General features: G+C 41.3%; 1 protein-coding gene, 1 long non-coding RNA gene and 1 other non-coding gene across 3 annotated transcripts in view; 1 reads left to right on the plus strand and 2 right to left on the minus strand.

Moving 5' to 3' along the window:
* CCDC175 (coiled-coil domain containing 175) overlaps positions 1 to 25,079 on the minus strand; it is a 54,608-nt gene that overhangs the window by 22,865 nt on the left and 6,664 nt on the right. Inside the window, exons 4-11 of the mRNA XM_053928528.1 lie at positions 22,063 to 22,198; positions 18,970 to 19,198; positions 15,020 to 15,142; positions 12,376 to 12,485; positions 8,647 to 8,728; positions 5,596 to 5,732; positions 3,362 to 3,472; positions 651 to 722 (exon numbers count right to left, since the gene is read on the minus strand). Of these exons, the coding sequence (XP_053784503.1) occupies positions 651 to 722; positions 3,362 to 3,472; positions 5,596 to 5,732; positions 8,647 to 8,728; positions 12,376 to 12,485; positions 15,020 to 15,142; positions 18,970 to 19,198; positions 22,063 to 22,198 (1,000 nt within the window). The remainder of the gene's footprint in view (positions 1 to 650; positions 723 to 3,361; positions 3,473 to 5,595; positions 5,733 to 8,646; positions 8,729 to 12,375; positions 12,486 to 15,019; positions 15,143 to 18,969; positions 19,199 to 22,062; positions 22,199 to 25,079) is intronic.
* Positions 1,084 to 6,879, plus strand: LOC123480497 (uncharacterized). Its single transcript, XR_006656530.2, has 4 exons — positions 1,084 to 1,217; positions 3,537 to 3,786; positions 5,729 to 5,866; positions 6,472 to 6,879. It is a non-coding gene; the product is annotated as an uncharacterized lncRNA (long non-coding RNA).
* Positions 8,264 to 8,368, minus strand: LOC112312055 (U6 spliceosomal RNA). The gene has a single exon (XR_002975511.1). It is a non-coding gene; the product is annotated as a U6 spliceosomal RNA (small nuclear RNA).

Here is a 25,079-nt window from a genome sequence, read left to right on the forward strand (position 1 = left end):
CTTTTCTCTCTACCACAACCTAAAAAAGTTACATATAATTGGCGGTGAAAATGTGCAATTTGAGTCTTAAAAATCCTATGAATACAAATGACAACACCAACAATAATAAAATAGAGCCAAGTTTTCCCAAGCGCTTGCTAGTGCTGGGTGCTGCTCAAAATACTTTACGTGGATGACTCATTTACTGTTCGTGGCAACCTAATGAGGTGGGTGCTGCTATCATTCCCCACTTTACAGGTAGGGGAGCAGAGATTATTAATTAACTGACCGAGGTCCCAGAGCTAGTGAGAGGCAGAGCAACCAAAGCCCACCGTACAGGCTGTGCTCCTAACCACTCTGCTCTGTCCCTGCACATCACCTCCCTACTGTCCACGCAGAAGCCTGGATGAGCAAGAGGCATTACCCAAATCTTGGCAAGTCTACTCTTTCATGACTTCACTCTGTTCAAATGGAAAACCGGTCTTGTTCAATGCCAAAAATCAAGCTAACACACACGTCTAGATCTGAGAGAACTCAAACACTTTAACTTAGGAAAATCAGTTCCCTGGACTCTAGCAACCAACGAGTACTCTGGCATCCTTCGTATGTCGGGCACTGTTCATCCAGATGGAATACACTATTTAGAACACAAAGGAACTTGGTTTCTTTACCATCTCTGACGTTCTCTTTCCAGGTTATCATTCAGGACTCTTATTTGTTTCCGGTAGACTTCCTTTGTTGCTCTGAAAACAAGAAAAAAATACATTGGATTCAGCACTTGTAGGAGCTGTTAGAATACATAAAACCTTCTGTGTAATTCTTATGTACAGTAAGGTTACTGCTTAATGGGCAAACAGAACAAACCTTGTGAGACAACTAAAGGCTTTAGTGGCAGACTAATAGAAAGACGATTATAATTCTATGCAAGCACAAACTGATTGTGCAGGTACTGAGGAGTATTTCCAAGGACAGAGCACAGATTTTTTTGGAGGTAGTGGGGGAAAGGTCATTGGAGGTTAATGTTTAACAGAAGGAGGAACATGGAGTTCCAGAATGGCAGTGCAATCTCCCCAAAGAAAGGACGTCATCATTTGCAGAGACACAGGGGAAAGGAACAGCAAGTCAGGACTCTGGTGACCAAGGCAGGCTCGCTGCAGACAGAGGACATGAATGGAAATAACATTCTGACATAGGATGACTTAGAGTCAACGAATTGGTGAGGAGCTCTATCTTCCAGAGTGAGTTATGGTTTGGTACAATGTCTATTCCAGAAAGTCAATAGAAATTCTTGAACTAGGGGTAAACAGTAATTAAGGATGGAGGATTTTCTGATGAATCTAAAGTGGATGAAAACGTGAAGATTCTAACAGAGGTAGTAGAAGCCTTTATTATTTTTATTCCCTCTTTTTCTTATTAAGTGCTTTCATGAACAGAGAGGAATTGAAGGCCACACAAGGAAAATGTGACTTTGAGTCTTTATAAAAGATATTCGCAAATGTAACTTAGAATATGAAATGCTCTTAAATGAACTAGAAACACACTATGCTTATGTGTGTTTTTTCTATTTGAAAACATTGTATGGGTTCTCATTTTCTTACCTAAATAAACCTACCATCCTCCCCTGGGACTGCGGGGTTCTTCACAATTTGCCCCAAAGTTATTGATTTTATTTACACATTTGATTTAATCCACAAAGGAGCTCACTAATTTAAAATAAAGCAACGGTAATATCAAAAATCCTAAATGGGTACCAATATTGGGCCACAGATTTGGCTCTCGGCTTTCTGGTGACCAGACTAATGACGACACAATCATTGATTGTAAATTTGCATTTTTCATGAGGAAAATAAAGCCCCAATCAACCCAATTCTATTTTCTTGCTCTTCATAGATAAGAGTTCATAGTTTCCTTTCTGAGGTTCACATGATCAGAAAGGGATGTTTAAACATATTATTTAGCAATATATGGAACAAGGAACCAAAAGGCTACACTTCCTGCCTTGTTCTACATTTCTGTTGGTATGTGTCAAATTTTCATCCCCACCCATCTTAGATTTCTATAAGTTGGTCTCTTCAGTGCCCTATATTCAAATTATTTATATCTCTATGGGTGGTGATATTATTCCACCATTTAATAAGCAAACTGAAAAATCTGACTTGCTCTTAAAGGTATAAAGTTTTAAATTTTCATATGACAAAGAACTTCTTGACTTTTCTTTCTTTCATCCTTTTGTTTTTTAAAAATAATCCACACTCTTCTTTAGTCAAACACAATTCATTAGTTTGCATGTGTTTTAGTCTTGATCATCTGCCCAACTAAAGTATAAGTAGCCTTATGCCCAGCCTTAGTGAGAGTATAAAATGGTAGAATATTTACATAGGGCATTTTGATAATAATTATAAAAATAAAAAATACAAAACTCTCTTTGATCCAATAATTCAATGAGTAGGACTTTTTATTAGAAAGAAATAGTCACATAGGGGGACAGAGATAAGTTAATGTTAACTTGGAAAATGGTTTGTAATATAGGAAACAAAAAATGTCTATCAGTAGAGCCCAGGTTAAATAAAATACAGTATAATCCATGAAAGGAACACTGTGTGGTTAGAAAAAAGAATGAGGAAAGAAGCCCTGTGTATATAATTTTTTAATTTGAAATAGCTTCAAACTCAGTAGGTAAGTGTAAAACTTAGTACAAAGAATTCCCATATATCTTCCATCAGCTTCTCCAAGTATTGCCATTTTACCACATTTTATCATTCTCTTAGAAATAATTTTCCCAGTTTTTGTAACTGACATATAACATCATGTATGCCTCCCAGATATAATTTTAAGTGGAAAAGTCCAATTACAAAAGAGTCCAATCCAAGTTTTGTATAAATGAATACATACATATATACACACACACACATATATATATAGTATATACATACATAAATATAAGTATATATATTAGAAAGCATGTATAGCATACTATTAACAGTAATTTTCTCTGTGGAGAGAATAGGTAACTTTTACTCTCTAAGTTACATATTTTAATATTTGAATTAAAATCAGATACAGGCATTACTTCTGAAATTAAAGTGACTTAGATGTTAGAAATGGATGTGACAGGGGTCGGTGTTGTAGCGATGTTTGGGCACATCCCTGTCACTGGCCCCCAACCCGCCAATCTCACGCCCAGCAGCTTGTGGAGAACTCAGACCTGCCCATCCTTTCACTGAGATTCTCTGATAGTGACTTTTCAGGACTGTAGAACAAATAGAACTCATTATAAACCTCCTTTTCTTAGTATATTAGAACTTGACCCAGATTTGTTGCTACTGTTTATTAAAAATAAGTGAAGAGAAGACAGATTAAAATTTTCAAACAACAAACATACCGAAGAAGCTCAGTGAGTGTGTTGAGTCCTTCTTCCATATTTTTGATGTCTACCTTTCTTTGTGATAGGAAGTTTTCTTTCTGAGAGATAAATGTCAGTTGTTTGTGGTTCCTACCATGAAAAGGAAACAGCTATCATGTGTTAAAGGCTTACATGATCATTTTTAACCCCTTAGCATGAGAAAATACGCCGTCACAAATAAAAATCTCGGAAGTAGTTTGGAAAATGTAGTTCATGAACTACTTACCGGATGAATCGGGAAAAACAGGAACAAAGGCTTTCCGCTCGTGGTGGCTAAATCTACAATTCCCACGTTAACCACAACAGCATCCACAAAGCAGTAAGAAAAGGTCTACAGGACTTCATCCCTCTGAGTGGGGGTCTCTCTCCTACTTTGTCCATTCTGTCACGTTCTTTTGTGAAAGGTAAGGGAATCATTTGGACCAATTTTGAATATTGGCTCTACCTCTTCCCAGGAGTGTGACTTTGAAAAGAAACTTTACTTATTAATGAGCCTCTGTTTCCCCATCCATAAAAAGGGGGTTACAATACCTATCTCCCTGAAAATAACAGTGAAATGGGATGGAAGCATTTTATAAATGTGGTTATCTTTTTCGGTTTCTAAGTTGAAGAAAGAGTGATAGGAAGATTATGGTTTTGTTCACACTTCCAGACATTGAGAGGAACATGCCTGTCACAGAACATACTTTATCTTAGCGTCTTATCTTCAAAACCGCCGGGGACTGAGTCGTGTCCTCCACAAACGCACATGGTGAAGCCTCAGCGACCGGTGTGATGGTATTTGAAGAGGGGCCTTTGGGGGGGCTAGGGTTAGGTAAGGTCGTGAGGGTGGGCCCCTCATGAAGGGGTGAGTGTCCCCATAAGAAGAGACAACAGTGTGCTTGCCCTCTCTCTCCCTGCGAGGACGCAGTGAGAAAGTGGCTGATCTGCAGGTCAGGGAGAGCGCCCCGGCCAGAATCTGACTACGCTGGCACCTGATCTGGGATATCCAGTCTCCGGGACAGTGAGAAATAAGTTTCTGCTGTCTAACCACCCGCCCGATGCCGTCTTCTCCTGGCAGGCCACGCTGAAAAGGACAAAAACCAGTAAAGGTGGTAGACGTCTCAGTGCTACGATTATGTGTCATCAGTTCATTTTGTATTTCAAACTGATAACTTAGTATTGATCTGAGGAAAGTTTTTGCCTGAAGAATATTAAGTTTTAGTCTCAGTAAGCTGTTCCGTTGCACGAGATAAAGATTGCAACAACTCTCTGCGGCTTCGGTGCAACAGCCGCACCGCTGAACTCAGCTTTACAATAAGTGGACCTGGACAGTGTAATTACGCTTCTGTGAGGTTTAACTTTGAGTGCGGAGATGGATTATTACTTACATAGTTTATGTGTGCCAGATGTCATTCTGTAGAATTCATTAAGAAGGTAATTGTGAATGCTCACAACCTGCTAAGCAGTGTACATGATCTTGGGGATATTGGGCTGAGTGAGACAGAGCCACTGCTCTGATCTGTTCAAAGCTCAGTAGGACAAAGGGATTTGTACCCCGTTGATTATGATGAGGGAAGTGAAGAAAAGGCATGGCGTTAGAGGGATGTTTCATTCCGGTGGAAGGGAGGAAGACGAGATGGAGAAAGTGGGAAGGACTTTTCAGGGGACAGCCAAACCAAAGAGGCTGAAAGAGGTGAAAAAATGAAGTTGGAGAGGAGGATAGGACATATTTGAGAAATATTTGGGAGGTGGAACTGACAAGCCATGGTGCTTAAGTGGAGTCCAATGAGTAGTAAAAGATAGGGGTTTCCTTGAATAGTTCCCAGGCTCTACATCACAGGACTGTGTCAAGGACCTAACCCTTCTCTGACACACGGAATACATGTGCAGAGCCAGTCTCTGATGAGGGCAGATCTCATAGTTTCTCTAGATTGCCTTGTAGGGTGAAAGTATGATTATTCTTTCAGGAGCATGGTTTAGAAGTAAAAAAAAAAAAAAAGGATTTGAGATTTATGAATTCAATCTGACCCATATAGGGGAAGTATTACTCAGTATTATAGAGAAAGATTAGGAGTGTGTGTATTTATTACTAGGTAACAAATATTATATCATTGTCAATAGCTTTTAAAACGAGGATAAGCTTAATTGGAGAGTTACCACTTTGACAGCAAGGAAAGCTCCCCATAACTACGGCACGTTGGTTCATGTATGGATCATGAATAGAAACATACTCATCATGGATTTTCTTTTTCTGCAGAAAAACTCTATCCTCCTCCTGTATGACAATCATACATTGTCTGGTAAGAGTAGTCAACTTGTCTTGTAGATCTTTGTTCTCTGATTGGATTCTGTGTATTTTTTCAGCCATCTAGGAAAAAAAAACCCAAAGTAATTAAGGTGGAGGACTTGCTTCACAGTTCCTTTGAGGGGAGTCAGGGTCAGATGGGCAGCTCTCTGGAGCACGGAACACTCCACTTAGCACAGAATGACTATGCCGCAAAGGTGAGTGATTGATTTCTATGTCCAATATGCAATCGTACATTTTGGAACCTCTTCTATAAATTATGACAAAAGTGTAGAAAGGTAGTTGACACGGATGTAAAACCATAGAGTAATAATTAATATTTAAATAAAAATTGGGATTAATAAACTGAAATCATTCAGTTTAGGATATATGTCTTTTTCCTAGAAGGTAAATTGCACTGGGGAAGCAAAGTACAATATCAACAGAAGCTCTTGCTCATAACCTCTTTGACTGGATATTACACTTACTCCTTGTTAAATATTTCTATTCAAGGACAAAAGAAGAGTATTCATTAGTGTTCTGAAGGAGGTACAGTAAAGTGAAACCTTCATGTTTGGTTGTTTCGATTGAATTGATCAAATGCAGTGAAAAAGATAAATTGAATGTCAATGGTGTGCTCAATAATTCAAAATAACCTTCTGGCTGAGGATCACTAAAATAGCTGGAGGAACACATTTTTTTAAGTGTTCAAGAACTAACAAGATACTGAAGAATTATTAGGGCCACTTCTACAAGAAAGCAAGACTCACGGTGGTAAATCTATTTTTAATCAATTTTTCACTGAAAAATCCTTTTACTCTAGGGCATTTACACATATGGAAGAAACCACTTGAAAACTGAGTTTTGGTTCTCTTACATGACAAGGGGGACGAAGGTCAACACTTAGAGCTCATCCAGGTATTGAGTCTGATAAATCTCCCATCATGTTAGTCTGGGATCCCAAAGAACTTCACCCTCTGGTGAAGGGTGGACTGGAAGCTAAGAAGCCACAGGCCGTGATCACAAAGGAACCAAAAGGTGGATTAAGGTAGTTTGGGACTGGTGTGTATGTATACTTGTGTATTTATCAAAATAAATTGGGTCATATTATATGTACTATTTTATATTATATTTGTCATTCAATAATATATTTTAAAATATGACATTTAATCAAGGTACTTCTGTTAAACTTTAATTGTATTTTCCCTCTGTTCAACTATCAAAATAAATGCTTCACTGATATTTTGTGGAGAAATCTTAGTGTATATACACGATTAATTACTTAAAATACCATATTTATTTTAACCTAAGTTTCAAATGTCCAGTGAGTTCCCCTGGGGGCTAAATCTGACTCGAATACTTCACTAACATAATTAAGAGCAGTACGGGTTGCTACACTTCACGGGTACCACACAGCAGCAAGAAGCTCCTAATTTTTCTAATTAATTCACATGAAAATTGTCCATTAGTCATGGATAGTCTTTTTTAAAAACTTTTTCTTATTATTGTTCAATTACAGTTGTCCCCAATTCCCCCCATCACTCTCCCCTGCCCTACCCATCCCCTATCTACCACATTCAATCCTCACCCCAATCCCCCATTGTCTTTGTCCATGGATCTTTTATACATGTTCCTTCACTGGACCCTTCCCCTTCTTTCCCCTGTTATGCCCCTCCCCCTGCCCCTCTGGTCACTGTCAGTTCATTCTTTATTTCTATTTCTCCGGTTCTATTTTGCTTGCTTGGTTGTTTTGTTGACTAGATTCCCCTTATAGGTGAGATCATATGGTATTTGTGTTTCACCGCCTGGCTTATTTCACTTAGCATAATATTCTCCAGTTCCATCCATACTGTTGTGAAGGGTAGGAGCTCCTTCTTTCTTTCTGCTGTGTAGTATTCCATTGCGTAAATGTATCACATTTTGGTTTTTTTTAAAGATTTTATTTATTCATTTTTAGAGAGAGGAGAAGGGAGGGAGAAAGACAGAGAGAGAAATATCAATGTGTGGTTCCCCAGTTTTTTGATCCATTCATTTACTGATGGACCCAGGCTGTTTCTAGCACTTGGCTATTGTAAATAATGCTGCTATGAACATTGGGGTGCATGGGTTCTTTGGAGTTAGCATTTCAAGATTCTTAGGGTATAGTCCCAGCAGTGGAATCATTGGGTCAAAAGGCAGTTTCATTTTTAGTTTTCTGAGGGAATTCCATACTGTTTTCCACAGTGGCTGCACCAGTCTGCATTCCCACCAACAGTGCACTAGGGTTCCCTTTTCTCCACAGCCTTGCCGGCACTTGTTGTTTGTTGATTTGTTAATGATGGTCATTCTCACTGGTGTGAAGTGGTATCTCACTGTGGTTTTAATTTGCATCTCTCTGATGGCTAGTGACGCTGAGCATCCTTTCATATGTTTATGTGCCCTCTGTATGTCCTCCTTGGAGAAGTGTCTGTTCAGGTCCTTTGCCCATTTTTTAATTGGGTCGTTTGTCTTCCTGGTGTGGAGTCATGTGAGTTCTTATATATTTTGGAGATCAAGCCCTTGTCTGAAGTATCATTGGCAAATATACTTTCCCATATGGCTTGTTCCCTTTTCATTTTGTTGCTTTCTTTAGCCATTAAAATATGGAACGCTCCACGAACTGGTGTGTCATGCTTGCACAGGGGCCATGCTAATCTTCTCTGTTCCACTCCAACGTTAGTACATGTACTGCCGCAGCAAACACAGTCCTGGATAGTCTTAATGTAAAATAAACGTGCCCACGTGAAATGTTACCAAGAAAATGGTTCATCTTCACACGGACTATCTTTGCTCTTTTATATAATTAAAGTATTTGGGGAGGGAATAAAATCTTTAAATCAATAACTGTTAATTATCATGATTCTTATTAGTTCATGAAAATGGACTTTTGGAAATTTTCACATTCATCACATTTATTTCAAATATTAACTACAAATAAAATCTAATTATAATCTAAAAATCATGATTTCTATTTTCCTACCTCTTTTATCTTCTGCAATAATTCATTTTTTTCATTATTAAATGCATCACTCAGTTTTTCCTTGTTCTTCTTAAAAAAATTCCTTGAACAAAGGAAGTCAAACAAATTCCTATTAAGACATGTTTTTCAGCAAAGCCGCATCACCCTACATAACATATTTACTTACATAGCCGTTATAATAGACAAAAGAAGTTATTCTTTGAACTGATTAATTAAGTCCTTATTATCGTATTCAATCAGTTAAGAAGCAATTATTGAACAGCTGCACTTTGCATGTGTTACAAGTACAGGAGCTGCCGCACAAGCAAAGCACCTACTCTCATAAAAACTGCACTCTAGTGGAGAAGTCAGAACATAAGCAAATTATCACAAAATAAACACATAACATATTTCAGACAGTGTTAAGTGCTGACAGAACACAAAGTTGGGTAAAGGATATTTGAGAAAGCCTGAGAGCAAGGCTGCTACTTTAGACAGGAAAGACCTCTTGGAACGACTTGTGAAAGACTGAACAATGAGAAGCCAGATATGTGAAGATCCCAACGAACAGCTTTTCCTGTAGAAGAAACAGCAGGTGATAACATCCTGAGGCAGAAACAAGCTTGGTGTATTTTACAAAGAGTGGGGTGAGAAGGCAGGAGAGGTAAACAGAGATTAGATCATATAAGGTCCTGGGGACAAGGTAGAAGTTCAGATTTTATTCTGGAGGAAACAAGAGAAGGATTTTTACAGCAGAGGAGTGACATGAACCAATTCACATCTTGTGAAGATGACTCTGGCTACTCCGTGGAGGACGGCAACAGTATAGGAAGACAAACGACGTAGACGGCTAGGCCAGTGGTCCAGAGGAGGTACTCATAGTGGTGGAGGCGGTGAGAAATCATTGGATGCAGGATATATTTTGAGATGAAGGCAACAGGACATGCCTTTGGATTCGGCTAGTGTTAGGGTTAAGTAGCGACAAAAACAGGAGTGGTAGACGATGTCTATGTTTTGGGTTGTATTGATTGGTGAAATGGTGGTACGGAAGACTGTAGGAAGAGCTGTTTCAAGGAGGTGGGGAATTAAGAATTCTGTCTAGGATGTGTTAGAGCTGAGAGATCTCATATATAGCCTCCAAATGAAGAGGTATAATAAGTTACAGAGTATGAGCGTTTAGAGGTCAGGGCTGGGTATATCAATTTGGGAGTTATTGGGATATAGAAGGAACTTAAAGCCGTAAGACTGAATAAAATCATGTTTGGAGAATAGTGAAAAGAGCTGGGAACTCCAACATTTTAGAGTCAGAAAGAATTGGATCGAGTAAAGCGTCCTGAGATCAGTGCAGTGAGTAAAGTAAGAGAATGTGAGGTTTGGCAAACCAAGGGAAGAAAGGATTTCCAGAAAGTGAAAGTGATTATCTATGTCACATTCTGTTAAGAATGCAAAAACTGTAAGGAATAGAATAGAATAGAATAGAATAGACTGAAGTTTGGCAGGACAGAAGTTATTGGTAACCTTGAAGATTCTGAAGCCATTTCAGCCCCTTTAAACAGCACCTATAATTTCCACAGTCTCCTGCACTATGATGGCATTATATACTCTGGGTCACAAACTGGATGTCACATATACAACGCTTAGCTTCCAACCCCCTACTTCCTGTGTGTTAAAAACCAGCGGAATGGCAAAGAAAGATCACAGCAATTTAGAAAGGTAGGCACTGATCTACCTTTATTCTGCAAACACATCATGCTGAACAACAATAATAACAAAAAATCAAGGATTAAACTATCCATACCTCCCCTAGGCTTGTGGAGCACTGAGGTATTCTTAACTGCGTACATATACAGGGGTGTCAAACTTGTTTTCACTGGGGGCCACATCAGTCTCGTGGTTGCCTTCCAAGGGCTGAAGGTAATTTTAAGACTGTATAAATGTAACTACTCTTTAACTAGGGGCAAGGAGCTTGGTGCTGCCGCCAGGGAGGAACTAGGTGCCAGGCTGGATAAAACAAGGTGGAGGGCTAGATTTGGCCCATGGGCCTTGTGTTTGTCACCTGTGATAAGAATTTAAACTCACGGTTGTGTGATGTTTGTTTTCCCACAATATTTTGACCTTCAGATAGGTAACAAGCTTGCAAATTAAAGATTTCATGGGGTGAACATTAAGACTTATAGATTAATAGGAGTTGTGCAAATTATTTTAGTTTCTTGTATAATTTATTCTTAAAAAATCTTATAAAACAAACTGTTTGGTTCTTCAAATCCACCAAGCAAGAATTAACTAGGCTACCTCTCCTTACCTCCACTGATAGAAAAAATGAACTAAGTGGCAAAACAAAAAGAATGAAGAGAATTTTAAAAAATTTGCCAAGTAAAAAAGAGGAAAAAGTAAAGTTTTGTTCATCAAAAGGGGGTAACCTATACCTTGAATAACCAAATTAATCAAAAACACTTTTCCTCAGTGAGATTCCAACTGAATGAAAACTCTTGAAAAGCTGAGGTTGACCAAAGAGATGAGCCACTGTAAGTGGAACATCTAAGGATCCCCATTTTCTTCTTGAACATATATTCAAAACGGTTAGCTAACAGGAAGAATGCTTATAAACAAAACTTCATCAGTGTAGCAAGATTTTTAATCATAACTCCTAGAAATAATCTGAGCTAACCTATGTATTTTACTATGATTTTTTGCCTAGTTTTTCTTTAAAACATGAATGAACTAAAAGCTGTTGACTGACTTTCAAAGGAAAAGATTTCTAATTCCGAGTTGGAACTGGAGTAGTACTTGAGTGTTCCTATTATCAATCTGGTACCGAGTGCAAAGATTACAGCCCATTTTATGGACCAATGCTGATGATCACTGTACTGAGCAAATGCTGCTTTAGAAGGCATAATTTTAATCACAGTGCATTCAAACCTGTGTATGTAGAAATGAGTCATATCATAACAGGATTCCACATGCAAAGCTATTTGTCTTCTGTGGAATCTACTCAGTTCACAATTTGCCTTTTAAACTGCCAGAGAACCCTGGGTTAGGCCCAGAAGCCATGTTTGTATCACAAAACCCCGCCTTCCTATCCAGAGCTGAGCCGAACAGGGTTTGATGAGAAATGTGGGAATTCTCCCAGAAGAGTCTGTTGGCCAGTCTCTAAAGACAGATGGGTCTGGAATGACCATGCTCTACCATGGGCTCACCAGGAAGAGAACACAGCATGTGGATAAAGAGATAAGGATGAAACACTTTTGCAAAAGGAAGAGAGACTGTGGGCCTTGGGGTGGACTAGAAAATTTCCTGAAGTTTCTGGTTCAAGCCCCAAAGGTAACAACAGGTTTTGCCCTCAGGCTTCCCCATATTTTATCAGTATGTTCTGCAAGTCCCCCTTGTCTAAGAACCACCACTGTAATGGCAGGGAGATGCCACTACACTGGGTGACTTGGTCGCCTTGTGGCAGGCCTCCATAATGCCTTTGGGGGGCTTAGTCACACACGGGGAGTCAGGAACTGAAGTGGGGATGACACATTCCACAGAGTCCCTTCCTTTCCCTAAGCTGACAGCATCATCCCCAATCTTTTCTCTTGATCGCCTGAATGTACGATTAATTTCAAAATAAAGAGGTGCTTCTGTAAAGCTAGCATTATACAAATTTTAGTAAACTAAAATATTCTAATTTTTGTCTAATTAAAAAATTTTAAGGAAAGGAACATAATATCTAGAAATGCTTCAGTAAAAATACAGTATCATACTTACATTTTATCCTCCAGGATGCTACAGGCTTTCTTTATTTCTTCGATCTTTTGTTCCCAATGTCTTATTGATTCTTGTAGTTGTTCTATCTCGATATTGTGATCACTAAGAACCTATTGAAATTTTTTAAAATTATGGCATTCAATCATTGTCAAACGATTCATGACGGCATTTCAACTGCCTGGATATTCAGGTGTCACTCATTCAACTTTTATTCTGGGGTGTCCTTCCGTTAAAGTAAAAGTAACCAACCTTTATAATTGTTTCTTCAAAGTACAACCTTGGACAGAAATAACTCTGAAACCTTGAGAAAAAAAAGCCCCAAAATTTGGAAGGGAGAGTAATGAAATATAGCAGTGAGGGTGTGAAAACTACAAAAACAACTTTTGAGACATGATTTCATTTTGATTATCTTCTATAAAAGTAAACAAATTTATATTTTCTATATGTCTTCAAAGTGTTCTTCCAGGATGGTAGAATGAGTATTATAAACAAGTGAAAAAAATGGAGTCTTTACATTAATTGATAGCTATGTTCATGCTGAAAGAATGTTTCTTTATTAATATTTAATCAGAAGTTTGAAAATGAAACAATTAGATACTGTGAAAAATGTTAGCATGATTTTAAAAAGGAAATATGGATAAAAAATTCAGAGAGAAACAGATATTTTTACAATGCAGGTTTGGAATAAAGAAAAGGGAGGCAAACGTATGAGCCGTGGGTCTGCATTTTGGCTTGTGAGGGAGCACGGAGGCTTTCCAGCACAGAGTTCCAGGGACAGGTTACTGAATACCATCTAACCCTGCGGGCAATATAACGGTGCTCTCCATCATGCCGCGTGAGACAGGTGAGTGACAGCTCCCCCAAACCACTTCTTTCTCTAAAGCACCTGTGTGACTGAAATTCTGGGCCATAACTACTAGTTCCAGAGTAACAGGGGTCTGAAGTCTTAGAACTGCCACCAAAAAGCAAAATGTCTAAAGGACTCTGACCAATCATCAGGATGAGTGAGTAAATGCTGAAGGCCACCAGGCCTGACATCAGTGACCTTTAACCCTCAGTCCTTCCTGCTGTGGACATGTAGGCCACCTGGACAGTCACACACTGTTACTGTTTTCTGCCATCGTGATGTCAGCTTGACCTGCCTGCAGAGTTTTCTGAACTAAAGGTACCACGTGAAGGTTAATCTGACATTCCCTATTGTCTCAGTTCCCAGCCAAAATGTTACTTTCTAATCTCGGGCAGTAACGGGAACAAACTTTACCAAAAACACAGCACTCAGCCAAAGCCACACAGGCATGACCTCACTGATCTCCACAGGGGCCGTTTGCAACAGGCAATAGTATTAACCGCCTTTTATGGGTGAGAAAACTCTGGGCTGGTGGAGCCCCGGTCTGTGACAGTCAGGTTCGTGCTGTAAACACCGTTCTCCACCAGGAAGGGCAGGGGTGGGGATGGACAGGCTACACTGGGGGAGGGGAAAAATGAGAAGTTTAAGCCTTGTCTGATTTGGCCTCAGAGATCTTTGGGGTACAGAGTAAGGAACGTGTACTTCATTTTCCCAAGCTGGAATTGGGAGGGCACATGGCTTATAATTTATGGGGCCCAGACTGGAGATATGAACTTGGGCATGCAGACAAAATCTGTTCTACCCCTCCGCTACGCTCATTCTCCCTTGAGCCTGACTCACGCTTCCTTACCATGTTGATATTCAAAAAACAGATAATGATATTCTTAAATGCATATATTTGAGGGAAAATTTGTATTTTACTCGTGTTTTATAATCGGATATCATAGCCAGCATGTTATAACTAAAATGATCAGAACCACCCTATACAAAGTATAATGGAATTAACTGAGCATTCTGATAAAATGTGTGAAGTTACAGTATGACTGTTCCCCACACATAGTGTTACAGGCACTAATCAATACAGATAGAAGAAAGAAGGACTCATTAATTCAACTAACTGTGATAGAAGGTTAACAGGAATTCCTGTTTTAATAACACGAAGGTGGTATTAACATTAATCTTTTCAATTATAATCACTTCCATAAGCTTCAGTCTTCTTATCTTTAAAATAAGGATGATCCTCACGAAATATTTAACATAGTACTGGCTTATTAATGTTATTAATTTTTTTTAAAAATAGAACTGCAGAGTTCTGAAGTACTTTCTAACTCAAACAAATGGTCTGCTTTCCATATGCATGTTCCTATTGCCAGTATAAATTGAGAGACTAAATTCTTTGTCATCATCACACATTCAGAACTAAGGAATCCGTCCATGGTTATTTATTTCGTTATGTAAAATAAAGCAATATCATAGAGATGTTACATATGGTTCTGTATGCATTTTGGATGGTTCTGTGTGCATTTTTGAAAAATAATTTTTATAGTATTTTGGCCCATCATATGTAATTTGTTCTTAAAGCATGCCAAACTTCATTCTTCCCACCATATTCCTGAAGAAGAAAATGTAATTGCACCATAACACTTTATCAGAAGTGGACAAAAATATTCTTCCGGAATGACATAGAGGTAAATTAAAATCAATTCCTTTTTTAAAACACCTTTGCCAGTTACATTAAGGGTAGTACACATAGAGGCGCCTGGGTCGGGCTTGAAAACAAGGCTTATTCTTCCTTACCACTGCGGTAGTGTTCACTTTTTCTTTCATGTTTGCCTCTTTAAGCCTTAATTTATCCAATTCTTTCTTCTTTTGATAAGTGTGCTGTCTCCTAAGTTCACAAAGGTTTTCTTGTTCAACCATCTGCAGTGATAAGCATAAACCCATCAAAAAGCTTATGAGGACAACAAAGTTTAGAAAATCTTTTTTTATTTTGTCAACCTAATTCATGTTCAGCCTAAGCGTACCATAGTCAATCTCAGTATATCAACAACAACAACAACAACAAAAAACCCCACCCAAAACAGGGTTTGCCTGTTTTATAGCATCATAGGAAAAAGAGTGAACCACAAGGACCAAACTGCCATTATAAAATATTGAAATAGTAAATTTATAAGAGCACTAAAATAATGATCATTAATAGCAAGCTATAAAACAAGAGCCATTGTAGCCACTTATGAGTAAAACACCATAGCAACAGTTACCAGATTTACAGTGTGCTGGAGATCGGGAGAGTCGAAGGAAAGAATGAAGAATTGTGTCTGGAAACCCAGCTTCACAGTATTTAATGGGAAACAAACAGACTAAAGACAGAGGAAACAGACTCACTGAAGACAGGGCAGCTTACAGTCCCAGACAACTTCTTACCTTTGTACAAACATATTCTGACCACTTGTCAAAATATTACGTGTGTTACCCTCCTATCAGAATCAAGTGCATCAATGGATTTGTCTGGCAAAATGAATTATCAAGAAAAGGTAACTAAGAGGTTAGTAAGGCCTGAGGAAACATATTCAGCTCTACAGTAGAGAGTCAGGAAAGCATATGTTTGGATGACTCTCCATCGAAGCCACCAGCCGAGTCACCCAAAGTGGCTAATATGAATGAAGGTGATCATTATCAATTATGTCTACACCGGGACACAGTTGAAGGAAACTTGGTGATTAATAAATTTTGCTGAAAGCCCAGGCTGGTGTGGCTCAGTGGCTTTGGCTTGCAGAGCACCAGCCTGCAAACCAAAGGGTCGCCGCTTTGATTCCCAGTCAGGGCACACACCTGGGTTGTGGGCCAGGTCCCCAGTAGCGGGGGCGTGAGAGGCAACCACATGGATCTTTTTCTCCCTCTCTTTCTTCTTCCCTTCCCCTCTGTCTAAAAATAAATAAATTAAAAATAATAATAAATAAATTTTGCTGAAAATTAGAATTCTGTGTTTAGGCTTTGGCCTAAGCCTTCTCCCAAGGTCTTGCAACTATAGATATAATATTAGCAAAAAGCATCTTGTTTTGTGTTAGGGAGATCTTACGGGTTGGAAGACTCTGATAACTGTAATTGTTTTTCCTCTTTCATAGAGAGTAAGGGGAACTAACAGGCTGTTACCACAGCCCATGCTGTGCCTTCAGGGAACATTGGTGGCTGCCTCCGTCACACCCACTTCAGTCGGTCTAGCTCACTGGTACAGGGGATTCCTTTAGGATGCCTAACTGTGCCAGGGGAGGGTGGTGTCTTAACCTGGCTGGATCAGACATGGCAAGAAGACTTACGGTCCTTGGTTAGGAAAGGTTTTCCTGTTTTTACTTGAATAAAGCAGCACAGAGTCCACTTGTCACTGGCAATCATCTTGCCACTTTGAGAGAAACCAGCGTTAAGAAGAAGGTTGGAGAGGAGGGAAGAGCCACTGAGTTAACTCCTCCAGAACTCTGCTCTGCATTGGGAATTCCCACTGTGTGAGACAATAAATGCCCCTACTGTCGAAGCCAGTTCAAGTCGGGGCCTCTGCTATTTGCACTAAGTATCCTAACTGGAGCCATTTCTCAGGGGGATCACCAGAGGTAGACCAACTACTCCCCACCTCCCCATCAAATCCAGGCACCACCTGTTTTTGTAAAGCTGCTCTAATTTTAAATAAATTGTTTAAACAATACCTAAGTGGTATTGTTTAGGGCTACTTTCCTGCTAAAATGGCAGAATTAAGTAGTTGTGACAGAGACTGTATGGACCTAAGGAGGAACCTGGCATGTTGCAAATTGCCCATTTTAAGCTCCTCTGAGATTCTTTTCTTACATTTTAATATTTACATTACAGAAGAGGAAGAGGAGGACGTCCCCGTAGAGGTTAAAATGAAGTTAGACACCCGTTCATACAGTGAAGTAATATTAGAGAGTGCCTGCCACAGGCCAGGCCCGGCCTGCACTGTCGGTAGTGCTGGGGAACAGCGGCGGAGACACACAGGATCCTGCCCAGGGGAGCCTTCCTCTGGTGGCCAGAGCATAGATCTGATGCCACTGCTGAGGGGCCACTTAAGTCCCAGGGGAAGGAAGGAAAAGAACAGGGCTCCCCACTCCTCAACCCGCCTCCCCCTCCTCCCCCTCACTCCACTCTGCCCACACAGACACACCCCACTTTTGGTTCCTGTAACTTAAGTGAGCTGCTCCAGTGTGAGGGTCTGGGGTGTTCAGGGAGACGAGAGTAGTGTTTTCAGAAGAGGACTGTGTCAATGTAAGAAACTTCCAAACCTGTAAGATTTTTTATGAGTTTATTTGAGCCACGCTGACGACAATTGCCAGGAAGCAAAACCTCAATGCATTGAGAGAATGCTCCAGAAAACGGCAGTTCTGCACCTTATTTTATTCCTTACAATCAGAAGAGGAGATAGAAGGGGGTTACGTGAAATCCACTGGTAATATATTAGGGAGGTGGGAGAAAGCAAAGAGGGGAAAACCTCTGGGTCTGGATAAAAGTAAAATGATAAATCCTACTTTACCATTTATCAGGACAGATAACAATCAACAATTAACAGGAGAACAATAACAATGACTGGGTCTGTCTCCTCCTCTGGCCTCAGTGCCTGTGCTTTCGGAGGTGGGGAAAAAGGACATTTGACCTTCCAAAGGTGTGTTATCATAGATGCAAAAAGACAATAGACAGGCTCAACTAAGTTAAAGGTAGACTTTTGCCAGGGAAGACTCTAGTCTAGGTCCTGACTGCTTGCCATGAACGTTTTTAACTTCAGGCCGACCTATGTGGTTTCTTTAGACCTCTGGGTCTGTAAGGCCGTCACGCAGGCCTCCCCTGAGCTTGTCAGGTTTGTTATGCGGCCCCTTTCTGCCCCCAGCTGGAAACTGCAGGGTGATGTCAGTGCTGCTCATCATCGTTGTCAACACGGCACGAAAACAGTAAAATGCCTTTTGGACCTTTTCCTAAAATTTCCACTTCCTTGTGACAACAATACATGCCAGTAAGTTCTTGCCCAGTGACGGGAGCTCACTATTTTTGAGACGTGCATTAGTCGTGAGTATATGTTCGTGATAGAATTTTTGCTGTAAGTCAGTTGGGCAACTGCTGGGGTAGCTGCCTGCTGAGCAGCCCGGCACCAAGGAAGAGACGGGAGTCACACACAGTAACTATGCTGTTCACTCAGCTTTTACTGAATGCTGGTTCATGCCAAGTAGAACATCAGCAAACATTAATATCCTACTCATACCCTAACAATCTAAGAGAAATATAACACACACACAGACACACATACACACACACAACCATCAGTGGGAAATAATGAACCCGAGTCCCAGAGTCTCAGATTCATTCAGCAGGAGCAGCAGGCTGGGGCCGGGCTGAACTCCCTGGTCCTGTCCATAGAGACTGGGCCTCAGAACTGCCGCAGGCAGGCAACCAGATGACATGGAGGCAAATCTGTGGTCCCTAGAGGGTTGCATATGAGCAGGGGGCCACCCCAGCGACACAAATCCTGTCACTCATATTCTATCTCATAAACTGAGATGCTACTGCTATACAATTCAATGTCTTCCCCAAGGGGCCCCAGTGTCCTCGTCTCTGCTCTGCTCCCATCCTAGTCTTCACAGAAGACACCACGGGGGTGCTGGCTAGCCCCGAGGACAAGTAAGTCATTTCCCGTTTCGTGCACGAGATCCTGTATGATTCTGTATTATAAAAAAATAAATCATACCACTTACTTTTTCATTCAATTTTGTTTTTCTTTTCAAATATTCTGCTCTTTCTTTTTCAATTTGCTCCTCTACATCTTGAATATATTTTCTTTGCAATTTTATTTCTTCTCTCTCCATGTTTATTTTGGTGTAAGTCTCATTGATGTAAATAGTAGTAGTGGCTTTTTTCCCCATCGTGTTGTTCAGTGACAGGACAAACTCTTCATGCTGCCTTGCCAGCTCCTCTTGCTTTTTACTAGGAGGAAAAAAAAATCATTCGTGGCCTGCAAAGTATGGCTTTTAGGAAAGGAATTTAAAGTCTGTGTAGTGAGATTAACCACCATAAAGAGGGAAAGTGTAAGGGATGCTGATTTTACAATTGTGTTTGCACTTGCCTAACCTTGGTTGAGACAGATGGAAACACAAGTGTCCACCTGGTAACTGTTTGCCACGGGGTCCTGCCCACCGTGCCCATCCCCACATAGCAGGTGGTACCTATGGGCTATTTTGGTTTAAAGCACACAAGGATTCAACGACAGCTTTGAACAGGTAAATGAAACTTGCCAAATGGTTTGCTGTGTAGCGTTGCCATATCTATCCCATCATCCTGAGATAGGCAGTTAAGTCAAAGAAAGATAAACGTCTCACCACCCCTCCAGCCACCTTCTGATGCCATGGCCCTGCGGGGAGGGCCCAGGAGGAAGCTAGCTTTCCTCCGACGGACAGGAGTCAGGCGAGGAGAGGGTTCATCTTCACTGTTCCGAGGATGCTTGAAACCTAATTTGAACTCTCTTATCTTCTCCCAGCTGCAGCCAAATCCGAGTGCAAAAGGAGACACTAACCTCACACACCAGTCGGCCACATTCACTAGAGGAAGACCTTAAAGCTGCTAGAACATCTGTCCCAGCGCCAACAATAACGAACTGGAGGAGGGACAATTTGCGCCATTCATTTATTTTCCTTTTCTTGTAAAAGCTCCTGAAACGTAAAGACGTTTTTCCTCTTTCTAGTCCTCAGGGTTAAACACTTTACAGTTCAGATGGTTGTGTGCAAAGGTTCGGGCCGAAGGAAACAGATTGTCAGTAAGTTCAACTTCCAGACGTCCACTCCAACACAGAAATGCAATAAACAGAGGCCTAGGCTGGAGGGAGTCAGGCAGGGGTGCTTTGTGGTCTAGCAGAGGAAGCCTTCTAACAGTGAATACCCCTCCGGATAGAGTAGCCTCAGGGAGGCCAAGTGCAACAAGTCAAATCAAAACCCCAACCTGGGGTAGGACAGAGCACTCAGAAACCTCACGTGGAGCCTAAGGAAAGCACAGCAAAGAGCTTGCAGGTATTCAGTTTTGTTTTTGTTTTTAGGCTTCCAGTTCACATTTTTTTTATTTTTTTAAATTTCTGTTTAAAACAGTTCACATTTTTAATAGCAACACAATCCATGCTTTAAAAAATATTTCTGTATGTATTTATAATATTTTTGAACCAGGATCCAAATAAAATATATACATTGTTAAAAATGAGTGTCCCTTAAGTCTCTCTTTTTTAAATATCTCATTTTTTAAACATTATTGTTGCTCAGTTATAGTTGTCCCACCTTTTCCCCGTTGCTCTCCCCAAGGACTGTCCAGGAGAGGACCACCTGGCAGAGAGTGGGGGTACCTTGAAATACACCTTTCTGTGAAAAACAGGTGCAACAAGCGATTGTAGCGTGATGATGCTAGCTTGTCAAGCACCCCACCTGACGGTTGTCGTTTGCTTTTCCATAAAGATTTCTCTAGAGCAGTGATTCTCAGAATGTGGTCGGGACCTCCCAGTGGCAGCAGCAGCACCACCTGGGAACTTGTTAGATATCTAAGTTCTCACCCTCACCTCCAAGACCTCCTCAATCAGAAATTCAGGGGATGGGTGACCCCAATAATTTGTTTTCACAAGCACTCCAGGTGACTCTGACATACAATGAGGTTTGAGACTCACTGGTCTCCAGGGGTGCCTGGGTGCTGGCCAACTGCTCTGAGGATCCCAGCTTGGAAATTGACGGTTTAGCTTAAACAGCAGCCTCTGGCAATCGCGGCTGGTATGCACCACATACACTCTGCATTGGGAATCACCGACAGGGGTCAGAGAATGAGTATTTCTCAAACTTAGGTGGCGACGAACTTTCTTTTTCATGGCACATCTCCCAGAACAGGTGATCTGAGAGCCAACTTCAGGAAAGGCGTCCCTGGGCCTCGAGGTCTCCACCTCATTCCTCACGCTTTGATAGCTTGTGCGCCAAGCAATTCTCTGATTATTTCAGCTTCCCAAGAAGAGTTTTCCCCTGTGACGAGGGCTCCTTGAGCATTTCTCACTTTGACAAACTGACATTCTGATATTTGCACATTAGCCTTGCAAATGTGCTCACGGTACTGAGTTGTTCTTCAGAGTTTAGTTTTGCTTTTTCTTTCAGAATATATCTCTTCCTCCATGAGCTGGGTAAATCAAGACTTGCAATCCCCACTTAACAGATGCAGAAAATGAGGCCCCCAGGGTGAACTGCTGGCAAGGCAGCTAGGAATAAAGGGAAGGAACTAGCAGGAGGCAGATCCTGAGCTACAGGCAGTTACACACGTTGTCCCACTTCATTACAGGGAAACCCAGATCCCTCTCCTGGGAACCAGTCCCATCCGCGGCCCTCCAGCAGATTATGACAGCATCTTTAAGGAACGACACTACCTACAGTATATCTGCTTCTGTACTGTATGTGCACCCAGCAAGATTTCTCCCTTTGGTGGGTGAGGTTTGTAAATTCAATTTTACTAAGTACATGCTAAAACCACTGTGTGCCCCTGCCTGAGGAGGTGGTGTACACGGCAGTGGGTGATTTGCGCGCCATAGTCGCTGCTGTGAGGACGGAAATTTTACAGGTCTCCTGACTGCAGTGGTTGAAGATTTTCTGCTCTGCTCACCAGATCTCTGTAGCCATCACGCGCCCCTCAACAGCCCAGGATCTCTTCCACATGTGATTTCCACCTCTTACCTTGCCGGGCACCAGTTCGGGTCAGAAGACAAACCCTTCAGCAGAATGTTCCCACTCCTGCCCCAGACCCCAACTCCCTCAGGTGCTGAATAAAAAAGAAGGACTTACCCCAGAGCTTTATTCATGTCTTTCAGGTCGAGTATTCTCTTCTTCAGAAACTCTATTTCATTATTCATCCTTGTAATTTTCCTCTGTAATTGATCTATCTCAAGAAGGTTTAATCTGCGAGCATCTCTGACACATTCTTAGATGGGGAAGGAATGTTAGTGTTATCTGAGAAACAGCACGATTATAGATAATGACTTTTGAAATCACGAACAAATTGTCTTTCTTTGAAGCTTTCTTTGAATCATGTTTCTGATTCGCACACCTCTTCCTCACCCATCTGCCCCCCGCCCCCAGCCTCATCTGCCAATCATTTCCCTTATTTCAGCCGCTGCTCTGGTGACCAGCTTTCCTTGGGCTCTGAGCAACTTCGAACCGGGGCAGTCGGACAGCACCTGATCGCTGCCTTTTCTATCCACTTCTCACCTCCTGCCCAACACTTCCCTGTCACCTCCACCATGGGACTTCCTTAGACACCCAAACAGGCATGTGGGAACCAAAGTGCCAGAGGTGAGGCAAACAGGGGACCAGTGATGGACAGAAGCCTGTACCTGGATGGTCCTGAGAAGAGGTGACTGTGTCTTAGGGGCTTGTACGCACACTCCATTAGTTACATTGGCAGCAGTCAACATCATCTTGCTCCCCACATTAACTTTCCCTTCTCCCCACTCTGGTCTCCTTATCCCATTCTCCTCCTCCTTGAATTGTACTCCTTAATAAAATCACAGTGCAAAAGCAATCGCCTCAGATTCTGCTATGAGGAAACCCAGTGTTGAAAAACAACAGCAACAACTACGACTAGTTATTCATCAATAAATAACAAATCAGCGTAATCACAAAGGATTTCAGAAAACCTCAGTGCATGATAGAGGGTAAAAATGAATATTTGAACACTGCTGTTTTAGAAAAGTCCTGAATGACCTATTTCTTTGAGAGACCTTATTTTTTCTAGACTACTAGTTAAATTGTAGCAGGGCCTCTCAAACTCTGTGTCTCAAATATGCAGATGCAACACCCGGGGATCTTGTTGAAATGCAGATTCTATGATAGCAGGTATAGGATGAGCCCGGAGATTCTCCATGTTGTGATAAGCTCTCAGGGGATATTGCTGCTGCTGATCCAAGAACGATATTTTGAGTAGCAAAGCTTTATTCATAAGGCCAATTAAATTTGCTTGGTTAAGTATTCTGCATGTATCAAGGATCTTATAAGCTCCTATGGTACTGTTTTTCTTTCTAAAATATGTTTTCCTGGGTATAAGATAACCTAACCTAGAACATAAAAAGCTACCAAAAGTAATAAAACAAAAACACTCCCAATTCTGCCTTTGGCACAGTTTTCTTCTAGGTGCTATCTTTATCTGCATGTATAGTTGGCTGCATTTTCCTTGCCAAACTAGACTAACACCATACACATTGTTTTACAACTGACCATATCACTCGGGGTCTAAGTAGGTCATAGAAATCTTACAGTAAATTGATAAGGAAATTTTAAAAAAGATTTAATTATTAATTTTTAGAGAGAAAGGAAAGGAGGGAGAAAGAAAGGGAGAGAATCACCAATGTGCGAGGGAAACATTAATCGGTAGCTTCTCGCACACCCCCAGCCAGGGACCTGGCCTACAACCCAGGCATGTGCCCTGACTCATGTGCCCCTGAATCTAACAGGTGACCTTTTGTTCATAGGCCGGCCCTCAACCCTCGGAGCCACATGAGCCAGGGCTGATAGGGGAATTTTACTCTAAAGAATTATTGACTATAAAGCAGATTCGAGTGATGAGGAAAAGAATACTAAGAAAGTAAAGAGAACCTTAAAGAATTCAGGAGTAACAGGAATAAGAAACAGCCACTAGAACTATGGCTGAGAGGAAGTGTCCTCAAAGAAGCAGCATCTCCATACCCCAGATCTAGACCGCATTGCAGGTGGCTGTGGCTCATTGGGTGACTCAAAGAAATTCATAACATGCTGGGCTAGCAATCTGGCTTCTGGGTGATATTGAGGAAACCTGTCCAAGGGAGGTGCCACACTTTAAAACTCACTGCAAAGCCACCCAAGGGTGCTGGGGAAGCTGCTCATGGCAAATTGGCTCAGTAGTGGCAGTCTGCCATGATGCTGCCCGAGGGGTCCTGGAGGAAGCTGCTGGGCACTCTGGACTGCCACACTGTGAGAGTCTTCCAAGCTGAGCACCCTGAAACCAGGAAGAGAACCCCTTCTTCCTCTGATATCCCACCAGTGCCCTGGAATGACAAAGCTTCATATTGTCATGAAGGGGAAATTCATGACAATATGGGGAAATTTCCGGGGTCCAGCTGCCTTATGACAGAGCAGACCATGAAGGTGGATTTGGATCTGCAAGGCAACAAGTGAATAACTGAAACAGCTACTGAAAAGGTGTTTTTCCCTGACTGGTGTGGCTCAGTGGGTGCAGTCCCGCAAACGGAAAGGTCACAGGTTCAGTTCCCAGGCAGGGCACAGGCTTGGGTTGCAGGGTTGGTGCTCAGTTGGGGGTGTGCCAGAGGCAACTGATTGATGTTTCTCTCACACATACATGTGTCTGTCCGTCTCTTTCTTCCTCCCTCCCCCTCTCTTGAAAAATAAATGAATTGATCCTTTTTTTAAAGTTTGTTTACACCATTGTTTTAGGTTGGTCTCCCTGGGAAACAGATCGTAAAATTTGTGTGTTGAGGATGTACTGGGAAGTACTCTCAGGAACATCTCAGAGGTAATAAGGGAGCAGGGCTGGGCAGAAGGGGAGGTGAAATGGTGATGAGCCTTAGAGCTGTGAGGACACTTGGCAGTTGTTCTGCCTTGAGGCAAGGAAGGCAAGCTTTTACCCCTCCAGTGACCAATCAGCAGCGCCTGGGGAGGGCAAGCAGCCCAGAGTGAAGCCTTTCTCTTTGTTAAGGATGATTCCTGTGGAGGAACTGAGCTGTGAGCCTCAGTCAAGCCTTCTGACAGATGGGGAAATGAAGTTGGACCTTACCTTACACCAAACACAACGTTTAACTCAAAATACATAA

This window comes from Desmodus rotundus, chromosome 7, assembly GCF_022682495.2.
Source record: "Desmodus rotundus isolate HL8 chromosome 7, HLdesRot8A.1, whole genome shotgun sequence".
Classification (NCBI taxonomy): Eukaryota; Metazoa; Chordata; class Mammalia; order Chiroptera; family Phyllostomidae; genus Desmodus; species Desmodus rotundus.